The sequence below is a fragment of the Pelobates fuscus genome, chromosome 4 (assembly GCF_036172605.1).
Source record: "Pelobates fuscus isolate aPelFus1 chromosome 4, aPelFus1.pri, whole genome shotgun sequence".
In the NCBI taxonomy this organism is placed as follows: domain Eukaryota; kingdom Metazoa; phylum Chordata; class Amphibia; order Anura; family Pelobatidae; genus Pelobates; species Pelobates fuscus.
The window spans coordinates 368,762,992-368,780,729 of record NC_086320.1 but is presented as its reverse complement, the minus strand read 5'-3'; the positions used below and the strand labels follow the sequence as shown (position 1 = coordinate 368,780,729).

General features: G+C 40.1%; 1 protein-coding gene across 5 annotated transcripts in view; it reads right to left on the bottom strand.

Moving 5' to 3' along the window:
- The window catches only part of PRKAG2 (protein kinase AMP-activated non-catalytic subunit gamma 2), a 282,862-nt gene that overhangs the window by 119,279 nt on the left and 145,845 nt on the right, over positions 1 to 17,738 (bottom strand). Inside the window, exon 1 of one of the 5 annotated variants that reach the window (XM_063452707.1) lies at positions 16,880 to 17,029. The exons of 3 other annotated variants lie outside the window; for them this stretch is intronic. In XM_063452707.1, coding sequence (XP_063308777.1) covers positions 16,880 to 16,913 — 34 coding nt within the window. In that variant the 5' untranslated portion in view covers positions 16,914 to 17,029. One more of the 5 variants, XM_063452706.1, reaches the window with a different exon arrangement.

Sequence of the window (17,738 nt, the reverse complement as noted above, 5' to 3'; positions counted from 1 at the left end):
AAAATCACGGACACTCACTGAAACCCCAAAAAGGAATATCAATCAATTAAACTTCTAACAGCTTTCTCTCCCCACAGCTCACTAACCCACGTTCTCTCCGCCAACTGTGTTATTAGCTAATAAACTAAGCCGTTACTGTAAACTATTCTAGTGACCTACTTTCCATTACATGAAATATTTCTTACCCTTCCGTCTTGTTTCTTTTGCCCCACCCCCTTTAGCGCCGGGCACTGAGCACCTGCTGTTTCTATACGTCCAACTTGACTTGTTGCAACTACTTGTTTGTTAGTCCACCTATTGTACCTCGCACCAGAATTTGTTGGCGCTTTATAAATAAAAATAATAATTCTCTAACAATGATATGAAGCTCTCCATAGCGTAATTTAGTTTGTGTCTACTGTCTAAAGGTTTTAAATAAGAGATCTTTGTTTTACAGGAAACTGATAAAATCTATCAAGAGCTAATGAAATTCAAGGTCACCCACTGCGGAAACCGGTGAGTGACGCAAGCGACTGAAACATACTGTATGCTTCTTATTGAAAAATCTGTATGAAGTGGTATCTGTATGAAGAAAGTACATGCCATCTTTTAATTTTTTTTTACTTTTTGTTTCCACTAAACAAGAACATATTAAACTATTTTATTTCAGATTTAAATACATACCAAAAAAAAACCATTAAAATATAAACTATTCAAAGAGTTACTTTAGGTTGTTTCCTGTAAATAACTGGAGGTATAGTCAACTGATCCAGAGGGATATCTCCCGAGCCTGCCAACGGCGTATTGCATAATGTGCAAAGCAACATGACGGACAGTAAATGACCATTAAGTGAATCATTACCAATTGGTTTACAAGGAGTTTTACACATTTGGCAAGGTGATCGTATAACGAGTGTTATATGAAGGCAGCCAGCTGCCCAGAGGGCAGAGATACAGCAGGATCCTCATGTGATACACAATCTAGTCTATAAATAAAACCGTAGGGATCTCATCACACTCCCGGTACAGATAAATGATACTACCACAATCCCACATGGACTTGGAAGAACTCACCGACATACAACCTGCTTTCTGGAGCCACACGGGTTAAATCAGCTGTTCCTATTGGCACTGCGGGCATTTCCTAATGCCACTGGCAACACGGCTAGAAATAAACCATCGGCTTCTTCCCCGGCTGTCCTGGCTAATACTATGAACTGCGATTTACTAAGCTCCTGTACAAGATATCAGGTGTCATCGTATTAAAAAAGGGAAGTCCTGATTCTTCTACGTCACCGATTTTCATGTTACAACGGCTTTCAGTATTCCAATACTTCTGCCGTATTTTTATTTTAAACCATAATTTTTGAATGTGCAACACTTTTCAGCGATTAAGAATATTTATCAATCATTTCATCACTTTTTACTCTAGAAAATAGTTCTGTTTCAGTACTCATTATCCACCACTCTAAATATTTCTTTGAAAAATTATAAACTAAAAAAACAACTTTTTAGACCGTTTTTAAAACAATCAATAAATACCAACTATAGAAACGAAAAGTCAATTTTCAGAACACTTTTCTAAATCTCCTCAATTATGTCCAATAACTTGAAGATTAGTAAATTAATATCAACAGTGGCAACAAAGATCCATGTAAAGACATCTGGAGCTTGACCTTTCATCCATGGTGTCCAGAGGGTGTAGTAGAACGCAATCTAACATACACTCAACAAAGTTCCTGCCCCCGAATGTTTCAAAAGAGATCTAAGGCCTTCACTCAAGCCTTTAAATAGCACATATCAATGTGTTTTTAAAAAAAAGCAAATAAAATATTTTGTGTTTTCATTTTAAACAACCCAGTCAATTTCCAACAATTCCCAGTTCAATGAAAAACTCTGTGAAATTCTAGTCAGACTCTCTTCCTCTACCACCCGAGCAGCTGCAACCAGCAGAGGATGTGTGAGTGATGGAAAGTTCCCTCTTAGGGATTTCAGTATTTTGAGTATTGGTTTCGGTGGAGTTCTTTGAAAGCCACCATGCAGTAGAGTGTCCATGGCTATGTCACGTTCACAGTAAATGATGTGGAACACAACTGCAGATTTCTTAGGACTTTGATATTTTATTAATACACTTAGATGGAACTGAGACTTCAGTTCCAGAATAACAGGTACTATTTCTTTAAATAATAAACGGTTTGCTTCAGTTAGCAATGACAAGGTTCAGAATTCATTAGAGTCCGTTATTCTTGTTAACAGTTCAAATTATAAGAGATTGTATACATTGGAATTATCAGCAGCAAGACAGGTACAGCTGAACTTGAATAATACTTGATTTGAGGAAAGCTGTAGCAGGCTTGCTGGACAACTTGATAGAAGACTTTAGTATTTTGAAATAAAGCTTTAGCATTGTTAGCTCTTATCTCAGAGACTGTAAGATACTTAGCTTCCAGAAGTAGAGGGATTGTGTCCCCAGCTCTCCTCTGAGGCGGTTGCTTCAGTGAATGGTTGCAGAGAGTGCAGGCACTTGTCGGTGATGAGGAGAGATGTTGGGGACTTGAATAATCCTCCAGTCCGGTCCCGTAGCATGTGGTCGCCTCAGCGAGGTATGTGAGCCGGTGAGTTAGGTGCGGTACGCGTTTCAATAATCCAGCGTCTATCAGCTGGTGCGGTCGCATTAAATAGCAGACCGCGTCAATGGGGGTGTGGCTAAGTTCCGTCAAACCCAGAAGCATGAGGAGACATCGGGAGGCTTAAGGCCTGACAGGCTAGTTAAGGGTTCACTATTCATAGATTGAAGGAGCAATACGCCAGAGCCAGTTTCAACATATTTCTGCAAGATTCAAATATAATTCGCACTCGTCTGTGAGTGCTTCAAAGTGCTGCTGGAAGGATATAGAAATTGTGTGAGCCCCGTAAAACCAATCGGGGAATTAAGGTGATTCCTTTGAGATTTCGGCCAAGACAAATGAATTAATTTCACATTGGATCTTGGACTATCTGGATGAAGCCAAATCTCACTTTCTTTCACACTTTGCCTGACTACCTGCAGAATAGATATGTGTCTTCTAGAAATATGGTTACCCCACATTACTCTGGTAGTATAGTGAGCAGAAAGGGTCAAAACCACCTGGAAGCATTGCTGAGTCAAAATCAAATCCTCTGTACCAGGCAGAAATTGAAGAGGTTTGTTAGGAGAAGGTCTCCCCTTAAACTAACAGAAAATGTGAGAACTCTCCGAACGAGCAAAAGCTCAGAGAAACCTCAAAAGCTCGCCCTGTGGTTAGTCCCCACTCAGGTCTCAAAAGCTTTTGCTCACTTGTGCTATTACAGAGAAAACCTATACCATTTGTATATCAGATTGATCCAATTCATAAGGGCAGTCCAGAACTGAAATGCTGGCAAATTCCTTCTACAGAGAGATACAACAACCTTGGATGATCATTTCGGCCTTCTTTTTGGCCTCCTCGGCGCGGTAGGTGATATGAGGTGAAGTGAAAATGGAGTCCACCTCATTCTTCTTTTAACGTAGGGAGAGCCTAAGCAAGTGCAGTTAATAAAAAAAAAAACTCAATCTCAAAGCCGTTTCAACATATTATGAACACTACTCAAGCTATGTGAGTGAGGACTATATCAGTGAGTGTGGGCACTATAACATGTATATTTTTGTCATGCAAGTAATTCTCTGCAAACTGAAGGGAGCAATTACCTAGAGTCTAAGAATCTTTAAGGCATAGTTTTTGTATTTGATCACAAGGACGAAAACGAACATTTATAAATCATTACATCACACAAACTGTATTTAAATCAGCATATAATATGTTCCAGTCTCATCTGGGAGTAGGGTCCACCCTGGCTTAGTAGGCATTCTCTGACAATTGGTTTAAAATATATTGACGTGAGATTAAAGTGTTAGAGTAGATGGTGACTCATTTGGGATGGTCAATAGTGGACAATAGAGTCATGAGCCTCGTGATTAGCTAATTGTGAAAGATTCCAATTGAGGAAAATGCCCAATTATGGGAAAGGACAAGGGCAAAATAGCAATATAATTCACAGTGAAACTATATAGATTCGATATATGTTTTTACTGTGATTAGACCCAGAATGGAAATTTGTGTGCAGGACCTTATATAAGCTCAGGGCTCCAGAGAAGTCCATCTAATTTCCCGGAATTTGCTAAATGTGATCTATATTTAGCACGGAGTCCAAGGAAAGTGTTGCTACATTGAATGTTAGCCCTTAGCAATGTGCAGGCATGGGGACGTAACGTTCCGAAAACTGGCCGCCAGCCAGGACAGTGCTGGCCTGTGACACCAAAACTGAAATGCAAGTGACAGTAAAATAATTCACACCAGGAGGTATTCTGTGAATACAATGTACACTGTATTGTAGTGAACATGAAATTTTAAAAATAAATGATTAAATAGCTGATCTGGAAAATTTCTTCAACTCAGTATTAGTCACAATGCTATTTTACCGATAATGTTGCCATTTGGATTCACTACAATCTGTAGATTATTGAATAACGCTGCTAACACTCTCAGTCAATGAATGAGCTTAAAACTTGCGCAAAAGTGTCATAACTAAAGCGGAATATAAACCTCCTCTTCATCTGTGGGGAGAAGACTGGAAGCACCAAGGGCTCCTTGAGGAACCAGGTAGGTATCCACCCTGTTTGCAAATGGTTTGATCGCTAATTGGGGGAAAGCACCAGGGAAATTCTGGCACCATCACTACTACAGCAGGTTGTATTGGTTATGGTACCCACAGTGTCCCTTTAATATTTGCTTAATGTCTCCACTGATTACATAACAATCTAAACAACAAACAACACTGCCCCTTTGTTGAAACATATAAGAGTTTTAAACCACCAGCAGGTGAGATGTCAAACAGCTAAACTGATTTAATCCAAAGATTATACCTTGAGACCAGAGCAGCAGGCACAGCAGTTTACAAAGAACACCAAATTATTTAAACAAGCAGAGCCAGATACAACCAAGACGTGTTGAGTGTATATTTATTATTTTATAATTGAAAACTAAACTCCATGTTTATTAACGACTTAAATAAAATCCAGTATTGGCATTCACTTGATCAGGATTTCTGTATTTTGACCACTATGCAAATATAATTCAAACATTTACAACCTCTAATCTGCTGGTAACACTGTGAAGTTAAAAATCTTCAGTTTTCGTTGTTAATGTCATGATCCTTAGATGGATACTGCAAGATTTTGAGGTTAAAGGGACACTCAATGAATTGTTCTGGGCACCATGTGTCTGTTTGTATTTATGTAAGGTATGATAATTGTAAAAGTGTAGGTAAAAAGTATAGAAAAAGTAAAATTATAATGGCATCAAGTTGGTGAGCAGCTCATTGTCAGCTATTGCAGTGTCCATAATTATCAAACAGTGGGTGGCAACGTACCCCAATCTCTGTAAACTGTAAACTGACCAGAATACATTTCAACATATTTAAATGATGGCTTCAGTCTTAATACCCGATTATCTGCTCACTACTTTCTATCAGGCTTTACCATCTAGACGTATTCTCATCTGATCATATGCTCGTATTTCCCCTACAATCAATGACCAAACATTGGGTACCCCAGGCAGGCGCTCCAGTTAAAGGGGTTCTTCAAGGAGTCACACAAAATAGTAAGTAGCAGAAACAATTCTCCTCTAACGATAGAAAAAAATCTTCACAGACAGAGATATTGGAAAAATTGGACAAATATGTCCCATGAGAGGTACATACTTATGACTGGCAATAAATCGGCAAAACAAGGGAGCCACAACGTGACGTCATTGGTTTGTAGTCCTCTATGGCAAGGCCTGAGACATCTTCCAGAAATGTGCTATTTTCAGACGAAAAACCATGACATTGTTTGCTGTATAGTGACACACACAGCAATGAAATAAATTCTGGTATATATCCAGGGCTGTTTTAGTTCAGCCATTGTAGGTATTTTAGAGGTTTGGTCTACCTTGACGTGCAATATAGTCACTTTCTATGCATGGTCTCTACAGTCAATAGTCCTCAATCACAGAGACCAAAGTAGATCCTTCACAGAGCTGTAGGCTTTACAGCTTAATAAACAAAAATAATTCTTATTTTCACACTGTGTATGAATTGATATACTTTTATCCAATATGTCCAGCTGCATGGGAAAATGTTAGGAGACAAACTGTTGTACACTGAGTTATTACCCATTACGGATGCAATGATAATAAATAGTTGGGGAATCAAGCCCCTTGGAGCTAACATTATAAAGGTTAATTGGATTTTATTTGAATACTGTGTATATATTAATTTGCCTAAGTCACTCACTGCTACACACCAGGCTAACTAGCAGGCGGAGCGGATAAAACCTTAATTGCTCCTCTGAAGGGGTCAGTACCGTATTCCCTCCAAGGGTTTCACATGTTCAGCCACTGTAACTAACATGCCCCATTAAACAGTTATCACAAAGTAAAGTGTATTATATGACTGATTATTCACATAGCGATTGAGTTGGCCATTTACTTTAGTGTGCCCACAAACCCTTTAAATAATGTTCAGAATGCCGTCACTCTAGGGAAAGGTCATTAGGTCACCAGGCAACAGAATAGTAGAATATTCTGTTAAAGGAATATTCCGGGCACCATAATCACTACAGCTTGCTTGGAGTGCCCAGGTGCCACCCGCTGTAGTCACAATGTTTTAGAACACTTTCACTTATTACCCGGAGTCTGCTTGGCACTTCTCCCTGCATGCACTACTACAGAGAGAAAGCTAAAAGAGCTCACTGTCTGAGCAGTGCAAGGCTTAGCTCATTGGCTGAGACCTATGAAACCAGAGGATCCCAGGTAAGACGCCATACTGTTTTAATATGGTTTGACTGCTTGCAATGGAGGGCACAATGGCACTCCTAACACCATAACCATCATACTGATTGGTGTGTCCCTTTATGTTATTGACAGTAACGATAATGTACAAATGTACAAATAACACTACAAGCAGAGAATAACAGTCCAGTCAGTTACAATAATTACTAAATCTGCTGAAAAAGCACATGCACTTAAATTATTGACATAGTAAAAAATAACTGTCACCTCAAAACTATTTATAATATATTAATCGTTTCATCAAGTATTCAAAGGCAAAATATATCTTTTAAAAATAAGTATATGTAAACAAAGAACATTAAAATAACTCATCCCTACCTTTAGTGTATGACAGGATCCTTCAGCCATATACATACACCTTGGGTCGGACAGTGTGTGCAGACCAACAGTTAGTCTCTATGGTCTTCCCAGCTTCACTCCCTGCACAGAAGCAGACAAAACCATAGAGACTAACTGTTTGTTTTCATACACTGAAGAATCCAGTCATATATTAAGGAATTCGTTTTTCAAAAACATTATTTAACATATATATTATTTAAAAATCCTCTATTTCCTTCCAAAACTTAATGAAAAGGAATATTATATTTAAAAAATTGTTCTGAGGTTACAATTGTCCTTCAGATGTTCTACTAGCCAGATAGTTTTACCTTTTTAAGTACATAAAATCTAAATAGCCAAAAACCGAAAGTGTAGGTTCACTGAAAACAGAAATGGGGCATTAATTCTTGGAATGAAAATATAATTGTGCCTCTTTATAAATCACTGGTAAGAACACAACTTGAATAAGCTGTTTACTTTTGGGTCCATGTTCTAAAGAAGGATATTATGGCACTGGAAAATGTGCAGAGGTGGGCTACAACATTAATAAAAGGAAAGGAACATTTTAGTTATGAAGAAAGGTTAACAAATCTGTTTAGAAAAACTGAACCTCAGAGGGAAATGATAGCATTATACAAATATATTCGGGGCTAGTACAAACCATTATCTGGAAATCTATTCATAAACAGGACTATACATACTCAAAGTCACACATTTAGACCGGAAGAAAAGAGATTTAGCCTAAGGCAAAGAAAAAGGTATTATACAGGAAGACCAATAAGGATGTGGGATTCTCTGCCTGAAGGTGTAGTTGTATCAGAGTCCATACAGATGTTTAAACAGCAATTGGATAAATACTTGCAAAAACACAACATATAGGGATATAATTTCTAATTAGTGGGGTAATAGCTGCTTGATCCAAGGAGATATCGGACTGCTATTTTGGGGTCAAGAATATTTTTTTTCTAGTTTGTTGCAAAATTGGAAGTGCTTCAGACTGGGTTTTTTGCCTTCTTTTGGTACAACAGCAAAAACACATGAGGAAGGCTGAACTTGATGGACGCATGTCTCTTTTCAGCCTATGTAACTGTATGTATGCTAAAGTACACATTTTTTTTTAACATTTTTGACTTTTTCAATTCAGCTATTTAGACCCAAAATTAGAAATTCCCTTTAATTCACAATTTAGTAAATAATCCTGCAAAGACACACCCATATAATGGTGGCTCTTCCTGGATGGAGCACTAAAGAATGAGCCAAGCTTAGTAACACTTAAATGACCATTGGTAGGGGAGCATCATAATTTGTCCTGGAAGTAAGGATTAAATGCAAACGTAAAGCTAAATCTGCCTTTTCATCTTTCCTGTTCTAAGAGATATAAAGGTGCTGCGTGAAATCTTCTGTTATTCTATGGAACGGAACCCATTTATCGTTCTGAAAACAGGACAGGAGATTTTTCTCTCTTTAATGTTTCACCTCTTAGTTAATCATCTACATCGCTGTATCCCAATAATAACAATGTGTGTCTATAATTTTATTCATGGCCATTAACAGGAACACTTGCAGACTTTATAACAACTTGCATTTTTTGCCATTTCACAATAAGTCTCTCCTCCTTTGGTCTTAAAACGAAATAACACGATAAAAAAGGCCTGTGCCTGAAATTTTCTTTACATAAAACAAGTAAAAATAATCCTCAAAAGATAATCCTAAATAATCCTACTTGTATTTTTTTCCATATAAGAAAAAAATAAAAGTAGTTCTACCATTTAAACATGTGACAGTGTTTGAGAGAAGAATCAGCCATCTTGGACTTGCAAAGTGATTATCAAAAATTCACTGACAACAAGAGGCAAATAGGAATAATAATGAGTGGAGGTTAATGCTAAGGAGTCAACGAGTGGAGGCTAACAATAAGGAGGATGTGCATGGAGGCCAACGATAAGGAGGCAATGCATGGAGACAAGGCCAACAATGAGTGAAAAATAGCAATGAGTGGCCTCTACAAAAGGCTATTGTTGCCTCCTTTAAGTCAGTGTCTTTGCTTGCATTTACCTTAACTCACAACATTTTGAGTTACATGGATGGATTGGTGCAGTCTGTGTGTAAAGTGGGTGCAGTGTGTGTAGTAGATGCAGCGTGTGTGTGTAAAGTGGATGCGGTGTGTTTGTAGTGGACACAGCGTGTGTGTGTAAAGTGGGTGCAGTGTGTGCAGTAGATGCAGCGTGTGTGTGTAAAGTGGATGCGGTGTGTTTGTAGTGGATACAGCGTGTGTGTATAAAGTGGATGCGGTGTGTTTGTAGTGGACACAGCGTGTGTGTGTAAAGTGGGTGCAGTGTGTGCAGTAGATGCAGCGTGTGTGTGTAAAGTGGATGCGGTGTGTTTGTAGTGGATACAGCGTGTGTGTGTAAAGTGGATGCAGTGTGTTTGTAGTGGATACAGCGTGTGTGTAAAGTGGATGCAGTGTGTGTATTTGGTGCAGTGTGTAAATGTGTGTTCACTAGTTGGTCTTCTTTGCATCTTTGGTAAATCACTGCATACTGGGAACACCCCACAAGACTTGCCATTTTGGAGATGCTCTGACCCAGTCGTCAACCATCACAATTTGACCTTGTTAAAGTCACTTTTCATTTGTCCTGCTTCCAACACATGAAATTCAAGAGTTGACGGTTCACTTGCTGTCTAATATATCTTACCTCTTAACCTGGGCCGGACTGGGAATTCAAAGCAGCCCTGGAAAAAAAATGTATGCCAGCCCCATAAGTCCTTGTGCCACGTAATGTGTATGCGTGTGTATTACACACATTAAAATATATACAGTTCAATCTTGCCTTGCACTCTTGCTTTAATATAATCACTGTTTTAATACCGGGTGCTAGATTGTGGTTAGAGGCAGTTCTCTAATTAGGCAATTTAGGCGTCCGCCTAAGGTCTCGCGGCCACCTAATTCGCCTTCAGGCAAACTGTGTCTGGTCCTCGGTTAGTGTCCAAGGACCTGACACTAGGAGGGGGCCCGGCGGCTTGCTCTGTATGCCACCGGGTGCAAGGCCCCTCCAGTCTGCCCGGCCAGAGAGCGCCAATTGCAGACACAGGTCTGCAGCTCTGCAGTTGTGTCTCGCGAGATCTGGCCAATCAGAGTGTTGCCACAGGTTACCATGGCAATGCTCTGACTGGATCTTGCGAGATACATGGTCTGCAGCTCTGCGGAGCTTCAGACCGGGTATTATGGCCACTGGACCACTAGGGAGCTATAAAAAGGTATTTAATCCCTTCTTCCCATACAACATTATCACCCCCCCACACCCCCTCAGTCAATCAATACCATCGATACCCCCCTCCCTCATAGCATCAATATCCCCCTCCCTCACATCATCAACACCCCCTCACACCATCAATACCCCCTCCCTCACACCATCGATTCCCACCTCCATTATACCATCAATACCCCCCTCGCGCACACCATAGATACCCCCTCCCTCACACCATCAATACCCACCTCCCTCACACCATAGATACCCCCTCCCTCACACCATCGATACCCCCCTCCCTCACACCATCGATACCCCCTCCCTCACACCATCGATACCCCCCTCCCTCACACCATCGATACCCCCTCCCTCACACCATCGATACCCCCCTCCCTCACACCATCGATACCCCCCTCCCTCACACCATCGATACCCCCTCCCTCACACCATCGATACCCCCCTCCCTCACACCATCGATACCCCCTCCCTCACACCATCGATACCCCCCTCCCTCACACCATCGATACCCCCCTCCCTCACACCATTGATACCCCCTTCCTCACACCATCGATACCCCCACTCCTTCACACTATCGATACCCCCCTCCCTCACACCATTGATACCCCCTCCCTCACACCATCGATACCCCCACTCCTTCACACCATCGATACCCCCCTCCCTCACGCCATTGATCCCCCCGTCCCTCACACCATCACCCCCTCACTCAATCAATACCCTTCTCTCTCACTTCATCAATAACCCCACTCTATCAATACCCCATCCCTCCCTCCATCAATAGCCCCCTCCTTCACACTATCACCACCCCTCCTCACTCCATCAATACATCACTCACACCATCAATACCCCCCCTCCATCAGCTAGTTATAACACACACTCACTACACAGTATTTAAACCCTACCTGGCATTGGAGGCAGTGGGAGATGATATTTTCTCTGGGAGGCCATGTCCAGGCCTCTTCCTGCAGCAAGGTCCCCTGCTTGAGTGCGGGAGGTGGAGATTCCGAGCGGGGCGGGGCTTACATGCTGGGGTGGAGCTAACATGCTGGGCCGCGTCATAGGTGCTGCTGGGAAGGGAGACCCGGTGCTCCCTTCGGCCGTCAGCAGCCTTAATGTGGCCGCACCAGCCACCAGCACCTCTCTACTGCCCCCACCACCTGTCCCCTGAATTCCCTCGGACTGACAGAAGCTGTCACAGTCCGAGGGAAAAATTATTTAAATAGAACATAAGGCCTTCCTGCCGGCCCCAGGTGCCGCGGCCCACAGGGAAAATTCCTGGTATCCCGATGGGCCAGTCCGACCCTGCTCTTGACAGGTGCCATTGTAACAATATAGTCAATGTTATCCACTTCTCCTGTCAGTGGTTTCAATGTTGTGTCTGATCAGTATATATATATATATACCTGGAATCCCTTGCAGTAGTATCAGTACTGCAAATGTGAGATTTCTGTGGGAACAGCAAGTCTTATGGTTATGTTTGGTGTGTGCAGATCGGTGTTTAACAATATATTTTCTATCCACTGACTTCAGGTGGAAGGGGTTTTCAATCACTTTTATCCCACCATAACTCTATTGATTTGTACTCTACAAGTAACGCCAAGCCTCACTAGCCAGTAACTAACCTCATGCTAATGAGTTGCATTAACAACGAAACAGCTGTCCATGAATTGTTCACTGGCTTTGCATCTCTTGAGTTGTGTATCAAAGCTGTGGTATAAAGAAGACATATACTCCAAGGAATCCATGTATAAAATGAAATTAATAGGCAACAAAGGTGGATCTGTTGAAATCATTTGTAAATGTCCACCCAGAATCCCTTGCAGCAGTAACGGCACATTTTTGTGGGAAAAGCAAGACTTATGGCTAGTTTTAAATATATATAGGAACTGAGCTATTTTTGTAATTGTTGTCACAGCAGCAGCATGATGAGCCCTCTACGGTCAGTGGGCCAGCTGTGCCCTACAAATGCTTACTGTTACTATTACTCCTCCGGCCCCTGGTCCCCGATCGATTTGCCCGAGTGTACAGGGAGTGAAGCCGGGAAGACCATAAAGACTGTCAGTGCTTCACACACTGTCCGACCCAAGTAGTGCGTATATGGCTGAATGATACTGTCATATACTAAATGTAGGGATGAGTTTTCTTTCAGTAGTTGATCAAAGGATTATTATATTAAAAATATTTTGAGGTGACAGTTTGAGGATATAGCCACAGATTTGGGCTAAGAAGTGCCCCTTTAAATAAGTGTATAGTGGAAAGTTTTATCCACTATTCATTGTCTTTTTACTTTGCTTAAAGTTAATAAGTTCACAATCCTGTACTAGGTTGTTTTTAAAAACTGTTTTATAACATACTGTGCTTACTGTTTAGGCAACATTTGCTTGTTTTCACAATGCTGGTTGATTGACTATATATTTACTTTTTTATGGGAACACTGAAGTCTTTGTAAAAATCAGGGCTGTGTTTGTTGCTGATACCCACCCCCCACCCCCCCTCTCCTCACTCCCCCCCTCAGCAAATCTTCTTAACCCTTTCCTTATAAATATTATGACAATGTGCTGTCATAATGTCAGGCAAAAAAAAGAAACCCATTAATAGCTCCCATTGATTTCTTATTGCTTAAATGTGTTCATAAAAGTTACCTGGAAAAAACTGTACATGAAAAGTCATTCAGGTCTGACCAAAAAATAAATTTGGAGTTCTCTAATTTATGTAAAACAACGTCTCCCATGAAACTTTGCTGCCTTCAATCTGACCTGTGGCTTTTTTTAAATCAATTTATTAAAAAAATGGTATTTGAAAAAAATAGTGATGGTTAACTGACATTAAAAAAAAAAAAGACCAAAAATGGAGCTACTCACTTACAAGCAAAACATGGGGGATGCTTTAGAATCATTTTAAAACTGTGATTTTTCTGAATATATTTCCTAATACACATTCCAGTTCAAAGGTGAGACAAAGTCACCCTGATAAACATCAGTTTAGAAACGTCACATATCTTCGCAGTTTGCTGGTTTCGTGTAAATTGGTACAAACAGGATCTGCTGTAGTATAAACACGAATACGTGTCTATTTGAAAGAAAAACATTTGTTTTTAAACGTTACAAATTCTAGGTGGCAATAAGACTAGGTGGTTTATTGACTATTCATTTTAACTACAGTAAAACAAATAAAAAAAAATCTAGTGTTGTTTAGGAAATAAACCCCTAACTGTTTTTGAATTCTGTCAATCAACCTTATCTCACCGCAGTGCAAACAGTGCTCATAACATACCATTAGAGGTGTTTCAATTTAATTTGGAGGGCATGAGAAAATTGGGCCTTACTAGCCAATCAAGAACAGTCAAAATCAATAATTTCTTAAATCACCTTCAAAATAAAACCATTTTATTTCTGACAGACCAATTGTATGTCATGCTACATTTTGAACTCTAAAAAATGCAATCACTGTACTAGCCGCATGCTCTTATTATATCACTAGATCCAGCAACGAAACGGGTCTGGCGGGGAAAACGGGGCAGGTGTCAACACAGGGGTGCATATTTGGCAACAATATGGCCACCACAGCAGGCACCCACACCAGGTGGTAGAATATAGTGTGCAGCCTTTTTTATGGAGTATATATACCCTATGTAGAGTGTCTCCTGACTGCGTAATAATAACTGCACAGAGCATAGTACATAGCAATCCTAAAAATACCAGGAGACCAAACAAGATGGCCGACCAAGGGGAAACAGGAAGTAAACAAGTCAAGTTCGTAGACAACAATGCTAAGCATCCTTCAGTGGCTGAAATCAGGGTCAGCTCCTAGGGACACTCAGTGAGAACACTCACAATCCCTAATGACGTATAACCCTATAAATGAGGACTGTGTAGAGCATCTTTGATGAAATGCCACAGAAACGAGAAACAATACAGTTAGTTAATCTGATTTCTCATTACCTTTTCCAAATGTTTTTAAAGAAAATCCTCTGAACAGAATGGTGTTTTACACACTCCATTAACCAATGAAATCATCACGGTGATAGATAGAAACATAGAAACATAGAATGTGACGGCAGATAAGAACCATTCGGCCCATCTAGTCTGCCCAGTTTTCTAAATACTTTCATTAGTCCCTGGCCTTATCTTATAGTTAGGATAGCCTTATGCCTATCCCACGCATGCTTAAACTCCTTTACTGTGTTAACCTCTACCACTTCAGCTGGAAGGCTATTCCATGCATCCACTACCCTCTCAGTAAAGTAATACTTCCTGATATTATTTTTAAACCTTTGTCCCTCTAATTTAAGACTATGTCCTCTTGTTGTGGTAGTTTTTCTTCTTTTAAATATAGTCTCCTCCTTTACTGTGTTGATTCCCTTTATGTATTTAAATGTTTCTATCATATCCCCCCTGTCTCGTCTTTCCTCCATGCTATACATGTTAAGATCCTTTAACCTTTCCTGGTAAGTTTTATCCTGCAATCCATGAACCAGTTTAGTAGCCCTTCTTTGAACTCTCTCTAAGGTATCAATATCCTTCTGAAGATAGGGTCTCCAGTACTGTGTACAGTACTCCAAGTGAGGTCTCACCAGTGTTCTGTACAATGGCATGAGCACTTCCCTCTTTCTACTGCTAATACCTCTCCCTATACAACCAAGCATTCTGCTAGCATTTCCTGCTGCTCTATTACATTGTCTGCCTACCTTTAAGTCATCAGAAATAATCACCCCTAAATCCCTTTCCTCAGATGTTGAGGTTAGGACTCTATCAAATATTCTGTACTCTGCCCTTGGGTTTTTACGTCCAAGATGCGTTATCTTGCACAATATGTAATGCTGTAATACAGGTTATAAAAAAGGATAGGACTGAATTCTAACTGAGTAATTAACATTCGATAAATTTATAAAAACAATAATAATATTATTATATTGTCATTATCTTTTTTGCAAAAAAAAAATGCATTTTAATAAATTAAAAGAATATATTAAAAAAAAAAAAATAATATATATATATATATATATATATATATATGGCACCAAAAAAAAAAAAAAAACCAAAGGATAACAAAACAGACATGATCACACTATATTAGATTGCAAGCTTGTGGGCAAAGTCCTGAAAGCGTAATATATTGAGTTGTGGATGTCATATTAAGCTTCATAATGCCCTTTAATGGAGGGTTTATGTAAGTAGTGAATTTACTAGGGAATTGTAATATTTACGGCTACAAATCCCATCTAATGTCTAGGGTTAATTCATTCTGCGTTTTCATTGTCAGTTCACTAAAAATCAGTGCTATAGTTTGTTAAAACTATAGAAAGGATTTGGTTTATAATCCCATATTAGCAAAATAGGTACACACATTGCAGTACTCATATTGATAAAAAAATATATACTATAACTGTATCTTTAAAAAATAATGGTTGGTGTTGGAGCATAATAATTACAAAGTATTAAATGAGGAAGCGTACAGTTAGCCTTTGCTACATCCTGAGGACTTGACTTGATCATTATCCAGTTTAATGGAACTCTGCATCAGTCAATTAAGGATTAATCTCTCTCTCTTGGATTAAAAAATAAATAAAAATAATTGACTCTTCGGATGCCGGGGGCCTCAAAAACTCAAATGAGGGCATTCTCTAAATTGGAAAATGTGGCGGATTTACAAGTGAAATGCAAATTTAAGGCCAGAAAAGTCAAGTTGGAAATATAGTTGAAATTTAAATTTTTTTGCTAATTCGGTTAATTTATCCTAAATGTTGCAATCCCCTTGTCAGCACTCCCCAATTTCACACTCAGTGAACAAGACTGGAATGGTTATACTATAACTCCTGAAAGGCCACTGCCATTAGGTGTCAGGAGATGGCAACACAGCTGATCCCCCTGGCAGTCCAAGGGTTAAAGCCTGGTCTGCACGAGTGAGCAACATCAACAGTGAGTGAGCAACAGAAAAACAGAGCATAGGGACTGTCCCTAGAATATCGTGCCAGTTGGAATGTTAAAAAAAACAAACAAAAAAAACAAAACAAAAAAAAAAACATCAATTCCATACCAAGTAGCCCATGGGGCTCGGATTGACGTCTCTCATTGTTCCGGCCTTGATCTTTGCGCTTCTTGCTCCCTCTTAGACTGCCAAAGCGCTTCATTAGATGCAACTGGCAGTCTTACGTTAACAGAGATCATACATTTCCAGTGACAAGTCAACAGGGGAGATGCAAATCCAAAAAAAATAAAAAATAAAAAAAATTAAAAAAGCAAAATATTAAATAAAGAAATAAAAAAAACAAAACCTCTCGATCTGGGAAGACGACAAGAATAAAGTAACAGCTGGGAGTGAATCAAGAGAAGGAAAAAAAAAACTGAACTGAAGCTGGATTGACTGGTTTGAAGAAATTCCTTAGTGAATTAAGTAACGAGTCGGTTTGCTTCTACTCTACGATATCACAGAGAGCTCTGCTCCAGAGATCTGCCACTGGCATTCTTCTCCTCAAGTGGCGAAACTGCCTGCTGATACCATACAAGATCTGCTCGCTTGCAAAAGGTCACAGAGGACTGATAAGTCTCCTTTTATAAAATTCCACATCCACAGAGGGGAGAGGATTGTCATGTGCGTTTGTGCACGGTGTCTCTTTAAAAAGACTGTACGAGGAGGCCACCCCTGTCCAGACAATCCTTGGCACCAATTGGTCGGAGCGCATTCTTATTATTATGTGACATCACGCTGCTATTTTGACTCGTGCCCTGAGCACTGGCCGGAGCAGGGGAGCTGATACCTGCCGCAGCGAACGTCAAGTGACTTCCTATGACTAAAACTTTCCCTACGTGAAAAGCATGACAACCTTTCAAAATAGAATAGTGGGACTGAATGGCCAATGCAACTCGTGCGAGCAGAATGTCTTTTAACTCACAGAGCTCTGACTTGAATCCCTCGCTGGGTCACTGGGCTCCTCCAGCTGCTGCTGAACTGCAGCATCCATCACCCTCAGGCAACCACAGATCAATTGACAGCAGCAGTGGGAACCGCCAGAATCTGTCTGAAAATGCTCAGGGATTTAACCATTAAATATTCGGGGACACATAGTGAGTGAGCAGAGTTTAACTCCAGAATAAAAGAAAGGGGTTTATTTACTAACCTGCGGATTGTAACAAATTTAGTTGGAAGTTAGAAGTGCAAATGGCAAAAGTGTAAGTTAAAGTATTCAAGTTGTGGCTGTAGTACAGGGGTAGGCAACCTTCGGCACTCCAGATGTTTTGGACTGCATCCCCCATAATGCTCTGACACCCATAGTGCCGGCAAAGCATCA